This window comes from Heterodontus francisci, chromosome 49 (genome assembly GCF_036365525.1).
Source record: "Heterodontus francisci isolate sHetFra1 chromosome 49, sHetFra1.hap1, whole genome shotgun sequence".
Lineage (NCBI taxonomy): Eukaryota > Metazoa > Chordata > Chondrichthyes > Heterodontiformes > Heterodontidae > Heterodontus > Heterodontus francisci.
Genome location: NC_090419.1, coordinates 1,838,337 through 1,851,379, shown reverse-complemented (window position 1 = coordinate 1,851,379; position 13,043 = coordinate 1,838,337). Strand labels below are relative to the sequence as shown.

Sequence of the window (13,043 nt, the reverse complement as noted above, 5' to 3'; positions counted from 1 at the left end):
CCCCCTTTATTTCTTTTGCACTAAGACTATCGCAGTTGATATTGGTAAGTTGAAATCCCCAACTATTATTGCCCAATTGTTTTTTACACCTCTCTGAGATTTGCCAACACATCTGCTCCCCGATCTCTCCCTGACTATTTGGAGGCCTGTTGTATACTACCAGCCAACTGATTACACCCTTTTTGTTTTTATGTTCTAGACATATGGCCTTTTTTGAGGAACCTTCATCCCTCCTTACTGTCGTAATTGACTCCTTGATCAACAGTGCAATGCCACCTCCTCTTTTACTCCCTCCCCTGACATACCTGAAGATTCTATACCCTGGAATATTGAGCTGCCAGTCCTGCCCTTCGCTCAACCATGTCTCTGTGATAGCAATAATATATTTACATGTGTTAATCAATGCCATCAATTCATCTGCCTTACTAGTAAGACCGCTTGTGTTAAAATAGATACAATCCAGCCTTGTATTATTTGCTTGTGCCTTAAAAGGTCTATATTTGCTCTGCCTTCCAGATTGACTTAGAGTGTCTCCTAATTTTGACTGTGCATCACCCCGTACAGTAGCTACACGCTGCATCCCATTTCCCTGTCAAATTAGTTTCACCCCTCCAGCGCACACCCCCGCCCCTCAACCCACCGTGCCCCTGAACAGCACGAGCAAACTTCCCAGCAAGGATGTCGGCCCTGTTCCAGTTCAGTGCAATCCGTCCAACTTGTACAGATCCCACCTCCGCCAAAAACAGACACAGTGGTCCAGGAACCCAAAGCCCTCCCTCCTGCACCATCTCTTCAGCCACGCATTCATCTGCTCTATCCCTGTATTCCTCTACTCACTAGCACGTGACACTGGGAATAATCCAGAGATTACAAACTTTGAGGTCCTGCTTTTTAATCTGCTTCCTCGCTCCATAAATTCCTGTTGTAGGACCTCATCCCACTTTCTACCTATGATTTTGGTGCCAATGTGAACCATGACTTCTGACTGTTCACCCTCCCCTTCAGAATGGCCTGCAGCTGCTCCGTGACATCCTGGATCCTAGCACCAGGGAGGTCACTTACCAAACTGGACTCACGTTTGCGGCCACAGAAACGCCTATCTGTAACCATTACGATATAATCCCCTATCACTATAGCTCTCCAACGATTGTTCCTCCCCTCCTGTGCAGCTGAGCCACCCGTGGTGCCACAGACCTGGCTCTTGGCGCATTCCCCTGAGAAGCTATATTCCACAATTGTATCCAAAGTGGAAAATCTGTTAGATCGGGAAATGGGCCCAGGGGACTCATGCACTACCTGCCTTGTTCTTCTACTCTGCCTGGCGGTCACCCATTTCTTTTCTGCTTGAGCAGTCTTTCCCTGCGGTGTGGCCACCTGCATGAGGATCTCAGCCTTGCAGATGCTCCAATGTTTCCAGCCGCTGCTCCAGATCTGAAACGCGGATTTTAAGTAGCTGCAACTGGAGACACTTCCTGTACAAGTGTTACCCTGGACACTGGAAGAGTTCCTGACTTCCCACATTGCACAGGAGGAGTACTCCATGCTGCCAAGCTGCCCTGCCATGACTTATCCATAATTTACTCACTTAAATTACCCAGAAAATTGATTATATACACTAGGGACCTTCATTCCCTAAAAAACAAACTCCTCAATACTGAAGTAGTCCGTGTAGAAATGCAGCAAGACTTGGATATTATCCAGGCTTGGGCTGTTAAGTGGCAAGTAACATTCGCGCCACACAAGTGTCAGGCAATGACCATCTCCAACAGAGAGAATCTAGCCATCTGCCCTTGACATTCAATGGCATTACCATCGTTGAATCCCCTACTTTCAACATCCTAGGGGCTCCCATTGACCAGAAACTTAACTGGAGTAGCCCATATAAATACCGTGTCTACTAGAACAGGTGAGAGGCTAGGAGTCCTACAGCGAGTAACTCACCTCCTGACTCCCCTAAGCATGTCCACCATCTACAAGGCACAAGCCAGGACTGTGATGGAATACTCTGCACTTGCCTGGATGGTTGCAGCCCCAACAACACTCAAGAAGCTTGACACCATCCAGGACAAAGCAACACGCTTTATTGGCACCGCATCTACAAACATTCACTCCCTCCATCACCAATGCACATTGGCAGATACGTGTACCACCAACAAGATGCACTGCAGCAACGCACCAAGGCTCCTTAGACAGCAACTTCCAAACCCGCAAACTCTACCAAATAGAAGGACAAGGGCATCAAATGCATGGGAACACCACCACCTGCAAGTTACCCTCCAAGTCACACACCATCCTGAGGTGGAACGATATCGCCATTCCTTCACTGTCGCTGGGCCAAAACCCTGGAACCCCCTTCCTAACAGCACTGTGGGTGTACCTACCCCACATGAATGCAGCAGTTCAAGAAGGCACCTCACCACCAACATCTCAAGGGCAATTAGGGATGGGCAATAAATGCTGGCCAGGCCAACGACGCCCACCTCCGATGCATGCATAAAAAAAACTATACTAAAGAACTGTAGCTCTTTCACTTAATTTGTTTACTTCCGCAGCTATTTCGAGTTATTCCCTAACAGCAGTTATTCACCAACTAACCAACTTGCAGCTTCCCTGTGATGTCACTTTTGACTTTTTTTCAAAACTCAGGCGCGCATGGACTGCTGTCCTCTCCCAGAAGGTAAGTGAATGCCCGCAGCCTCGTGCTGAATTTATCTACTCTCGTTCTAGGCTTTCCCAAACAGGTCCGATTGCTCTCCACTCCTGAAGTTATGTCTCCTTTACTGAAGGTAAGATGATAGATAGACATCTTCTCTTTTGACCTTATGATTGAAGCATGGTGCTTGATGAAGCAAGTGTAGATAGTTGCGTCTAGGACACTACCATAAGGAACTCCTGAAGTGATGTCCTGCAGCTGAGATTGTTGACCTCCAACAATCACAACCATCTTCCTTTGCGTTAGGTATGACTCCAACCAGCGGTGAGTTTTCCTCATGATATTCATTGACTTCAGTTTTGCTTGTGCTCCTTGATGCCATACTCAGTCAAATGCTGCCTTAATATCAAGTGGCAGTCACTCTCACCTCACCTGTAGTGTTCAGCTCTTTTGCCCATGTTTGAACCAAGGCTATGATGAGGTCAGGAGCTGAGTGGCTGATAAGGGTAATGATGTTGATGTGGTGTACATAGACTCTCAAAAGGCATTTGATAAAGTGTCACACAACAGCTTTGTCAGCAAAGGTAGAGCCCATGAATAAGCAGGACAGTTGCTGTACCAATACGAAATTGGCTGAGTAACAACAGAGTGTAGTGGTGAATGTTTTTTGTTTTCCCTAGGGCTGGAGGAAGTAGCCAGTGGGTTCCCCGGGTGTCGGTATCAGCACCAGTGCTTTTCTTGATCTATATGAATGGTCTGGCCTTGGATGTGTAGGGCATGATTTTGATCGACGACACAAAAGGTGGAAGTATTGTGAATTATGAGGATAGCGATAGGCTTCAGGCGGACGTCGACAGGCTGGGAGAATGGGTGGGAAGAAAGCAGATGAAATTTAATAATGGGAAGTGTGAAGTGATTCATTTTGGTAGGAAGAACGAGGAGGTACAGCATAAAATACTGAATACAATTCTACAGGGGTGCAGGAGCTGAGGGACCTGCGGGTATATGTGCTCATTTTGTTGATAGTTGCAGGGCAGAGAAAGCCTTTAATAAGGCCTACACGATCCAAGGATTTATGAAGAGGGTCATATAGTACAAGATCTATGAAGCTGTGACAAACCTGTATAAAATATGGTTCCGTCTCAACTGGAGTATTGCGTCTAATCCTGGCACCACAATTTAGGAAAGATGTGAAAGCTGTAGACAGGGTGCAGAAAATATTTTCAGACACGTTGCAGGATGAGGGACTTCAGTTGCCTGGGCAGATTGGAAAAGCTGAGGTTGTTCTCCGTACAGTCGAGAACATCGAGAGGAGATTTGATAGAAGTGTTTAAAATTATGAAGGGTCTGGAGAGTGTAGCTCGGGATAAGCAGTTCCCATTGGCCGACAGTTCCATAAGCAAAGGACATTGACTTAAGGTGATTGGCAAAGAAGCAAAGGTGCAGCGAATGGTTAGGATTTGGAATGCAAAGCCTTAGACATTGGTGGAGGCGGATTCAACCGTGCGATTTACAGTGGAATTGGAAAATTATCTGAACAGAAAAAAAACACATAGCTAGGGAAAGTCCAGGGGCTGGAGGGGACTAGCTGAATTGCTCTGCAGTGTCCAGTACAGACACGACAGGCTGCATGGCCTTCTTTTGTACTGTACCAATCCTGACTCTATGATACCATAAACGAACACGTGAACATTCCGACTCTTTACCAGCCTCTAAGGTACATGCAGTGCAAGCTTTCAGCAGATGACTGCGCCTGTCAGACCAAGTGATGGTGCGACATCATCAATGCTGTGCTGTTGCTCTCTCTCTCTCTGTCTATCTGCTGGAGCTGCCGTGCCTGGGAAGCTGACAGTTTTGGATTATCATTGGAAAGTATGAAATCAGAAGGCGAGGGTTGAATTCAGGGATTGTTGCTGGGATGGAAAGCAGGAGATCCATGGTCCCACCACCGGTAGCTTGCACATCATCCCAGACAGCACTGATGAGGGGGAGGTGGAAGTTAAGAAGGGGCATAAGGCAGACACATAGCATCATCCTGAATGCTCTCGGTGATGCCGGATGCTACGGGCTCAGTCATAGCTGGTGTCATGATGTGGAGAACCGTCTCCTCCATCAGTCTTTGGGGATGAAGGTATGCCTGGCCCCCATCAGTTTAGTGCTGCGCCCTGAGATTATAGGCAACATATCCTGCAATAGCGTGGCCATAATCTCAGTGATTGTATTTCACTGTGTTTGGGTGATGTTCCTGCCATACCTGAATAGCTGGTGGTATGTGGAGGCAGCGAGAGATAGTTATGAGACGGCTATCAGTGATGAGGTGGAGTATGTGAATGTTAGGTGTGGGTCCTGATTGTTTGAGATTGCTGATGGGTGAGTAATGGGGGTGTAGTGAACATTGAGCAGTGTGATAAGTTGGTAATGATGGGGGTAGGAGATGCCATATGGAGATGAATTCACTGATATTGACATGGAGAAGGACGATGTAGGTGTCGAGGTCAGGGAGGGGGTTTGTGATATACCTGAGTATATTAACATTGAAAGAGAGGAAGCATTAACTGGTTTACCGGGCTTTAAAGCGGATAAATCCCCAGGCCCAGATGAATGTATCCCAGGCTGTTATGTGAGGCATGGGAGGAGATAGCAGGGGCTTTGACACAAATGTTCAAATCCTCCCTGGCCACAGGAGAGGTACCAGAGGACTGGAGGACAGCGAATGTGGTAGCAATATTTAAGAAGGATAGCAGGGATAAGCCATTTAATTACAGGCTGGTGAGTTTAACATCAGTGGTAGGAAAAATTTTGGGACAAATTCTGAGGGACAGGATTAATCTCCACTTGGAGAGAAATGGATAAATCAGGGATAGTCAATACGGCTTTGGATTTTTTGAGGCGGTGACGAAATGTGTAGATGAGGGTAAAGCAGCGAATGTAGTCTTTCTGGACTTCAGTAAAACCTTTGAAAAGATCCCGCATGGGAGAATGGTTAAGAAGGTAAGAGCCCGTGGGATTCAGGGCCATTTGACAGATTGGATCCAACATTGGCTTTGTGGTAGGAGGCAGAGGATAACGGTCGAGTGTTGTATTTGCGAGTGGAAGCCTGTGACCAGTGGTGTAACGGAGGGATCGGTGCTGGGACCCCTGCTGTTTGCAGTGTACATTAATGATTTGGATGTGAATATCGGAGGTATGATCAGTAAGTTCGCGGATGACACGAAAATTGGTGGCATTGTAAAAAGTGAGGAGGAAAGCCTTAGATTACAGAACGATATAGATGGGCTGGTAAGGTGGGCGGAGCTGTGGCAAATGGAGTTTCATCCTGAGAAGTGTGAGGTGATGCATTTCTGCAGGGCTAACAAGGCAAGGGAATATACAATGGATGGCAGGACCCTAGGAAGTACAGAGGGTCAGACAGTCCTTCGTGTACTTGTACATAGATCACTGAAGACAGTAGCACAGATAGATAAGGTGGTTAGGAAGACATATTGGGATACTTGCCTTTATTATTCAAGGCATAGAATATAAGAGCAGGGAGGTTATGATGGAGCTGTATAAAACACTAGTTAGGCCACAGTTGGAGAGCTGTGTACAGTTCTGGGCACCACATTATAGGAAGGATGTGATTGCTCTGGAGAGGATGCAGAGGTGATTCACCAGGATGTTGCCTGGGTTGAAGCATTTCAGCCATGAAGAGAGACTGAAAAGGCTTGAGCTGTTTTCCTTAGAGCAGAGAAGGCTGAGGGGAGATATGATTGAGGTGCACAAAATTATGAGGGGCATTGATAGACTAGATAGGAAGAAACTTTCTTTCCCCTTAGCAGAGGGGTCAATAACAAGGGCGCATAGATTTAAGGTAATGTGCAGAATGCTTATAGGGGATTTGGGGAAAAATGTTTTCACCCAGAGGGTGGTTGGAAATGGAGCACGCTGCCTGAAGAGGTGGTAGAGGCAGGAAACCACACAATATTTAAGAAGTATTTAGATGAGCACTTGAGATGCCATAGCATGCAAGACTAATGCCCAAGTGCTGGAAAATGGGATGAGAATAGTTAGGTGCTTGATGACCAGCACAGTCACGATGGACCAAATGGCCTGTTTCTGTGCTGTATAACTCTATTTCCCTATGACCCGTGTGAGCTCATTTAATTTCTTCTGGCACTGCTGCCATGTCCTCGGATCCAGGCATCCTGCATTGACCTCCCTCGTCCCCAGCTCCCATTCCTTTCAGTGGGTTTTTTTCTTGAGGTTCTGCACTCCCTCCCGACGGAAACATGGCCTCTGTCCTCCTCCTGGCCTCCATGATAAAGGCTTCAGCACCACATCCATGTGCCCTAGCATTAGGTGATTAAAATTCAGATTTTCCATGTATGATCTGCTGGGACGTGCCCTACCTTTTAATGTAGGTTTAGCATACATTTCCCACTTTTATTCTCTGTATATCTATTTAAAAAGCCTAGGATCTCATTATTTCCTTCTTTGGTAACCTGTTTGGAGACCTTCAAAGATTTAAGCACAAATAAGCCCCTTGTCTCTGTCCTTGTACTCGCTTTAAAGTTGTATCTGTTAGCTTGTATTATCCCTCCACATATAGCCTTCTAAACTGCATTACCTCACACAAATGCTGTGTCAGTTAACAATTCTGAAGATTGAAGCTGTTGTTTTCAGTTCCAGCACCAAAGTCCATTTACTGTCTACTGATTCCATCCCTCTCCCTTTCAACTGTGTGAGACTAAACCAGACAGTTCACAGCTTTGGTGTCATATTTGAACCTGAGAAGAGATTCCAACCACATATAAGCACCTTCATTAATATAGCATATGTTCACCTCTGTAACATGATTCGACTTCGACCCTTTCTCAGCTCCTCTGCTCAAAACCTTCATTCATGCCTTCTTAACCTCTAGACTTGACTATTCCAATGCCTGTCTGATGATATCCCACATTCTACTCACTGCAAACTTTAAGTCGTTCAAAACTCTGCTGCTGATGTGTCAACTCACAGGAACTCCCAATCACGTATAACTCTTGTGCTCGCATGACCATCATTGTCTTTCGATTAACAAGGCTCTTGATTTTAAAGCTGTCTTTCTTGTTACCAAATTCCTTCATGGTCTCTTCTGCTGAACTGGATTTTATGTGCACCCCTGAGTCATGGTCGGAAGGGAGGGGAGGGGGAGGTGCAAATAGAATCATGTTGAGTGATGGGGCAGATGGCCCATCACCAACCCACCGCAAAACAATGTTGCCTGGGGCAGGATCGGGCGATTGAGGCCCTAAAGTGGCCCATTCGCGGTAGTTTAAGCGCTTCTTCCCACCACTGCTGGGATCTAACCAGCAGCAGGGGTACCTATGCGATTTGAGGAGGATGCCTTGTATAATGGGGCGCCCTTTCGGTGGGCTTGGGCTCCCTCCTCTGTGGGCAATCTATGGCCCATGGAGTGCCCTGTCCAGGAAACAATGAAACTCCCAGGAATCCCTCCCCCCTGGGCTTCACGACCAATCTCCAATTGCCCTCACTTGGGGCCGTCCAGATTGCCTCTGACGACATCCCTTCATCACAAAACCAAGAAGTGCTGGGAACACTCATTAGGTCTGGCAGCATCTATGGAATGAGCAGCAAAGTTAATGTTTCAGGTTAGTGACCTTTCATCAGAACTGGCAAAGGTTAGAAGGTTATTTATTTATTTAGAGATACAGCACCGAGTCTGTGCCGACCATTAACCACCCATTTATACTAATCCTACACTAATCCCATATTTCTACCACATCCTCACCTGTCCCTACATTCCCCGACCACCTACCTCTACTAGGGGCAATTTATAATGGCCAATTTACCTATCAAGTCTTTTGTTGGTGGAAGGAAACCTGAGCACTCGGCGAAAACCCATGCTGATTTGCAAACTCCACACAGGCAGTACCCAGAATTGAACCCGTGTCGCTGGAGCTGTGAGGCTGCGGTGCTAACCACTGCGCCACTGTCCCGCCCTAATGTAATAGGTTTTAAGCAAATCAAGTGGAGGTGGGGCAAAAGAGAACAAATCAGAAGGTATTGATCGCACAAAGGGTCACAGAGAATAACTAACATGGAAGTCATTGGGCAAAAGCAAATACAAAGAGTGTGTTAATGGTGTGGTGAAAGACAACGCGTTAGTACAGAGAGGGTGTTAAATGGCAGAATAATGAAATCTCTAGCCACATGCAAGAATATGAGGGAAACAAAAGTGGGCAGGCACATGGCAATAAAACATTGTAATGATGGAACAAACTAAAATAAAATGAAATTAAAAAAAATCAAAGTAATACTAAAATAGAAAGGGTTCTATGCATGCTCTGAAAGTATTGAACTCAACGTTCAGTCTGGCATGCTGTAGTGTGCATAATCAGTCAATGAGGTGCTGTTCCTTCAGGTTGTGTTGATGTTCACTGGAACACTGCAGCAATCCCAGGGCACAGATGTGAGCATGAGAGCAGGGAGGTGGTGTGTTGAAATGGCAATCAACAGGAAGCTCGGGGTCGTGATTTCGGACTGAGTGGAGGTGCTCCGCAAAGTAGTTGCCCAATCTGTGTTTGCTCTCTCCAATGCAGAGGAGACCTCGTTGTGAGCAGCGAATACAGTACCCTAACATCTTCTGGGAAACAGGATCAGAGGCGAAGGGACCCAATCGCATTGTGCCTAATGCGACCTTCCTACCCAAAGTGAAGAGAGCCCCCTTTAGGTGGAATTACACGAGCAGTTAGTGGGAGCCCCGCCACTTGTGCAGGCCATCCAGTGAAACAAGGTCGTCTCTTGCAGGCTTGGGGCCTCCTCCACGGGTAATCTGTGCCCGCTCAGCAGCAAAGGCAGCACCTCTGGTAAACACCCTGCACTCAACACGCAGCCTCGTCCATCTGCTGGGAACTACTGGACTGCCACCGGTGACCCTGCCACACTTACATGGGGTCTGGGACTCTAAAGCTGCTCCTGCTCCCAGGCCTCGTGCGATACCAACAGTGCCCCCCGCTTCCTTATTGGCCCAGGCGAAGCTGCTATACTTACTTTGGCTATGAGTCTCTAGTTGTGGCCCTGGTACCCGGACAACTGAGGTACTGACAATGGTCCCCAGACGCTGACTGATCATACATACCCAAACACATTTAATTGGGCTCCAACCTCCTGTAAAGGTCCATGCCCAAGGACTGGTTTATTACCATCAGTGCCCTTCTAGTCCCTCACAGATCCCAGAGGACACCACCCCACACTTACATGGAATCTAGAGCTCCTGCAATGCTTACAGGCCTAGTTAGTATCGGCATTGACCCATGCTCTGTGGCAGGCCCCAGCGAACCTGCCACATTTAACTGGGGTGTGGGGCTCCAGCAATGCATCTGGTCCCAGACTTGGTGTAGTACCAACAGTGGCTCCTCCTCCCTGAATGGCCCCGTGATCCCCCAAACTTACCTTGGGTCTAGGACTCCAGTGATGGCCCTGGTTCCAGGAATGAAGTTCTTCCGGGAGAGGCTCCACTCCCAAGCAGGCCCCAGTGACTAGAAAAATCTTATCTGGTGTTCAGGGTCTCCAAGAATGGGCCTGAACCCAGTGCTGGTGTAGTACTGGGGGTGGCCTCCACTGCCTCAATGACCCTCATGAAAGGTCACAGACCTGAAACGTTCACTCTGCTTCTCTCTACACAGATGCTTCCTGAGCTGTTGAGTAATTCCAGGGCTTACTATTTTTTTAATCTTTATACTTGTCTTCCAATTGAGGGAGGAGTGAGGAGATAGTCCTTATTTCTCATTATTGTATATATTGTTTTCGAAACCCGATAATAACAATCAGTTCCCCACATTTTTTTTCAAATTAAAACAACATGCCGTTTGCTTCGGACATTGTAAGGCTTGTAGTTTAAGAGAACATTTTTACTTTATTTTTCGTTGTATGTCAGCATTTGGTGGTTTTAGCTGTATTGTTGCCATGCCAATCTGATATAAAACAGGCTGGCTGATGGCCATGAACCACCCCATCACCAAGATAAACAAAATAAATGGCTTTCCCATTACCCCACCAAAAAAAAAACGTACATTTAATATGTGACCTCCCCTACAGCTGCACAACGTGCAGAGGTCACACATTCCCCTCCCCACAATACACATGGAGAGTTAACTCGCCACCCCCCACCCCGCCCCCGCACTATAATAAAAATACTAAATTGCCCCCTCACGACCTCGATGGTGCCAGCTTTCCCTGGACGGGAAACAGAAGGCATATCAGTGCCAGCCGCCACGCGCAAGGTCACAGACAGTTGGCAAGTTCGCAGTGAAAGGAACATTCATTTATTCATATCCTTTATTGCAATATTTAAAGTTGGGACCCACCGCTGAGTGGGGTTTGTATCGGTCATGGAGCCTCACTGCCACCAAGAAGATTGAGACGAGCAATGATGGCATTGAACTCATCAATATTCTGCCTAGTGTTTCAGCCCACTGACCCTTGGTCTGAAATGTGAGAGATGAAAGTTTGAACAGATTTAAAGGAGTTGGGGGCATTATGATCAGCATTGACCTTAACAATTTCGCAATCAGACTTTTGACATTTAAACTCTCCTGGCTTCTACCATATCACAGATCTTCCTGTTTGTTCTTTCAGGTCTAATTATTTCACTGCATCACTGAATACAGCAACATATTTGTCATTCTCAATAAGTCCTCAAAGTAACAGGGGTGTGGGGCTCCAGCAATGCATATGGTCCCAGGCGTACCTGGGAGTGGAGCCTCTCCTGGAAGTACTCCATCCCTGGAACCAGGGCCATCACTGGAGTCCTGGACACAAGGTAAGTTTGGGGGGTCAGCGGGCCAGTCAGGGAGGCGGAGCCACTGCTGGTACTGCACTGAGTCTGGGACCAGATGTATTGCTGGAGCCCCACACCCCAGTTAAGTTGAGTCCTTGTAACTTTGCTCCAAGCCTGATGTCTGACTTCCCTGTTTATTTCCCTTCCTCACAGCTAACTTGCTGACGATTGGGATCCTGTGTCGAAGAAAGTATGGTCTCTCCAAATGTGTCACTCGCTACCTGGTGGCCATGGCAGTGGCGGATCTACTGGTCATTATCCTTGACCTGATATTGAGGCACATTCCCATTGTTTATCGGGCACAATTTCTGTTCCTGTTGTCCGTCCCCATATGTAATATCCATGCTGTTCTACTTTACGCAGCCACAGACTGTTCTGTCTGGTTCACTGTCACTTTCACCTTTGATCGATTTGTGGCCATTTGTTGCCAGAAGCTGAAAAGTAAATATTGCACCGAGAAAACGGCGGTTGTGGTTCTGGGAACAGTGACTGTGCTGAGCTGTCTGAAGAACATCTTTTGGTTTTTTATGTTAACGACTCGCTATCAGCTGTCCAACCAATCTACGTTTTGTTACGTAACAATGGCTGGTCTGACCAAGTGGTTCTGGGGAGCAATCGAGTTCCTCAATCATAGTCTAACGGTGCTTGTTCCCTTTGTGGTGATTCTGTTGCTCAATGCAATGACCGTCAGGCACATTTTAGTGAGCAACAGAGGTCGCAGAAGACTCCGGGTTCAGAGCAATGGGGAGAATCACAGAGACCCAGAGATGGAGAGCCGAAGGAAATCCATCATTTTACTGTTAGTTATCTCTGCCAATTTCATCCTGTTATGGACAACGTTGATGGTGTATTGGCTGTGGAACCGGATGTTTTGGTTGGGGTATCGGTCTGTCCCTGGTGTTGTGCGGGAAGCGGGCTTTATGCTGCAGTTCCTGGGTTGCTGCACAAACACTGCGATTTATGCTGTTACCCAGACTCAGTTTCGGGAGCAGGTGAAGAATGTGCTGAAATATCCATTTATTCGAATTGTTAAATTAATTCAATGATGTGAGGGATTGAATCATTGACCCATCCCAACGCTCTTGGGGGCGGGATCTGTCGCTCTGGTGGCACAGCAGGGTCTGAGCCTGTCGCTATGGTGACGGGGGAGTTGGGCGAGGACTAAATGGGGTTGAGGTCGGTCACTATGTTGACAGAGCGGGGGCGTTGCCTGTTGCTATTGTTTTGGAGTGGGAGCTGGGCCTGTATGGATGGTGACAGGGCGAGGCCAGACCTGATCACCATGGTCACGTGGAGTGGTGGTGAGGCCTGTTCCCTATTTTGACGTGAGAGTTGGGGCATACAGACATGCAAACATCCGGACATACGAATTCGGAGAAGGAGGAGGCGACTCCACCCTTCGAGCCTGCTCCATCATTCAATAGGTTCATGACTGAACTGATTACTCCACATTTCAGCCTAACCCCGATAACCTTCCACACCTGGGGCGGGGCTTAATTTACATGGGGAGGGGCTGACGGGACGGGGCCTGTTCCTCATGGTAATGGCCAGGAGTGGGAGGTGCAGGTC

General features: G+C 47.3%; 1 protein-coding gene across 1 annotated transcript in view; it reads left to right on the top strand.

The window, feature by feature from the left end:
* Positions 1-12,520, top strand: part of LOC137358325 (probable G-protein coupled receptor 139) — a 39,071-nt gene extending 26,551 nt beyond the window's left edge. The window contains exon 2 of the mRNA XM_068024270.1: positions 11,628-12,520. Within this exon, the coding sequence (XP_067880371.1) occupies positions 11,628-12,520 (893 nt within the window). The remainder of the gene's footprint in view (positions 1-11,627) is intronic.
* The last annotated feature ends 523 nt before the right edge of the window (positions 12,521-13,043 follow it).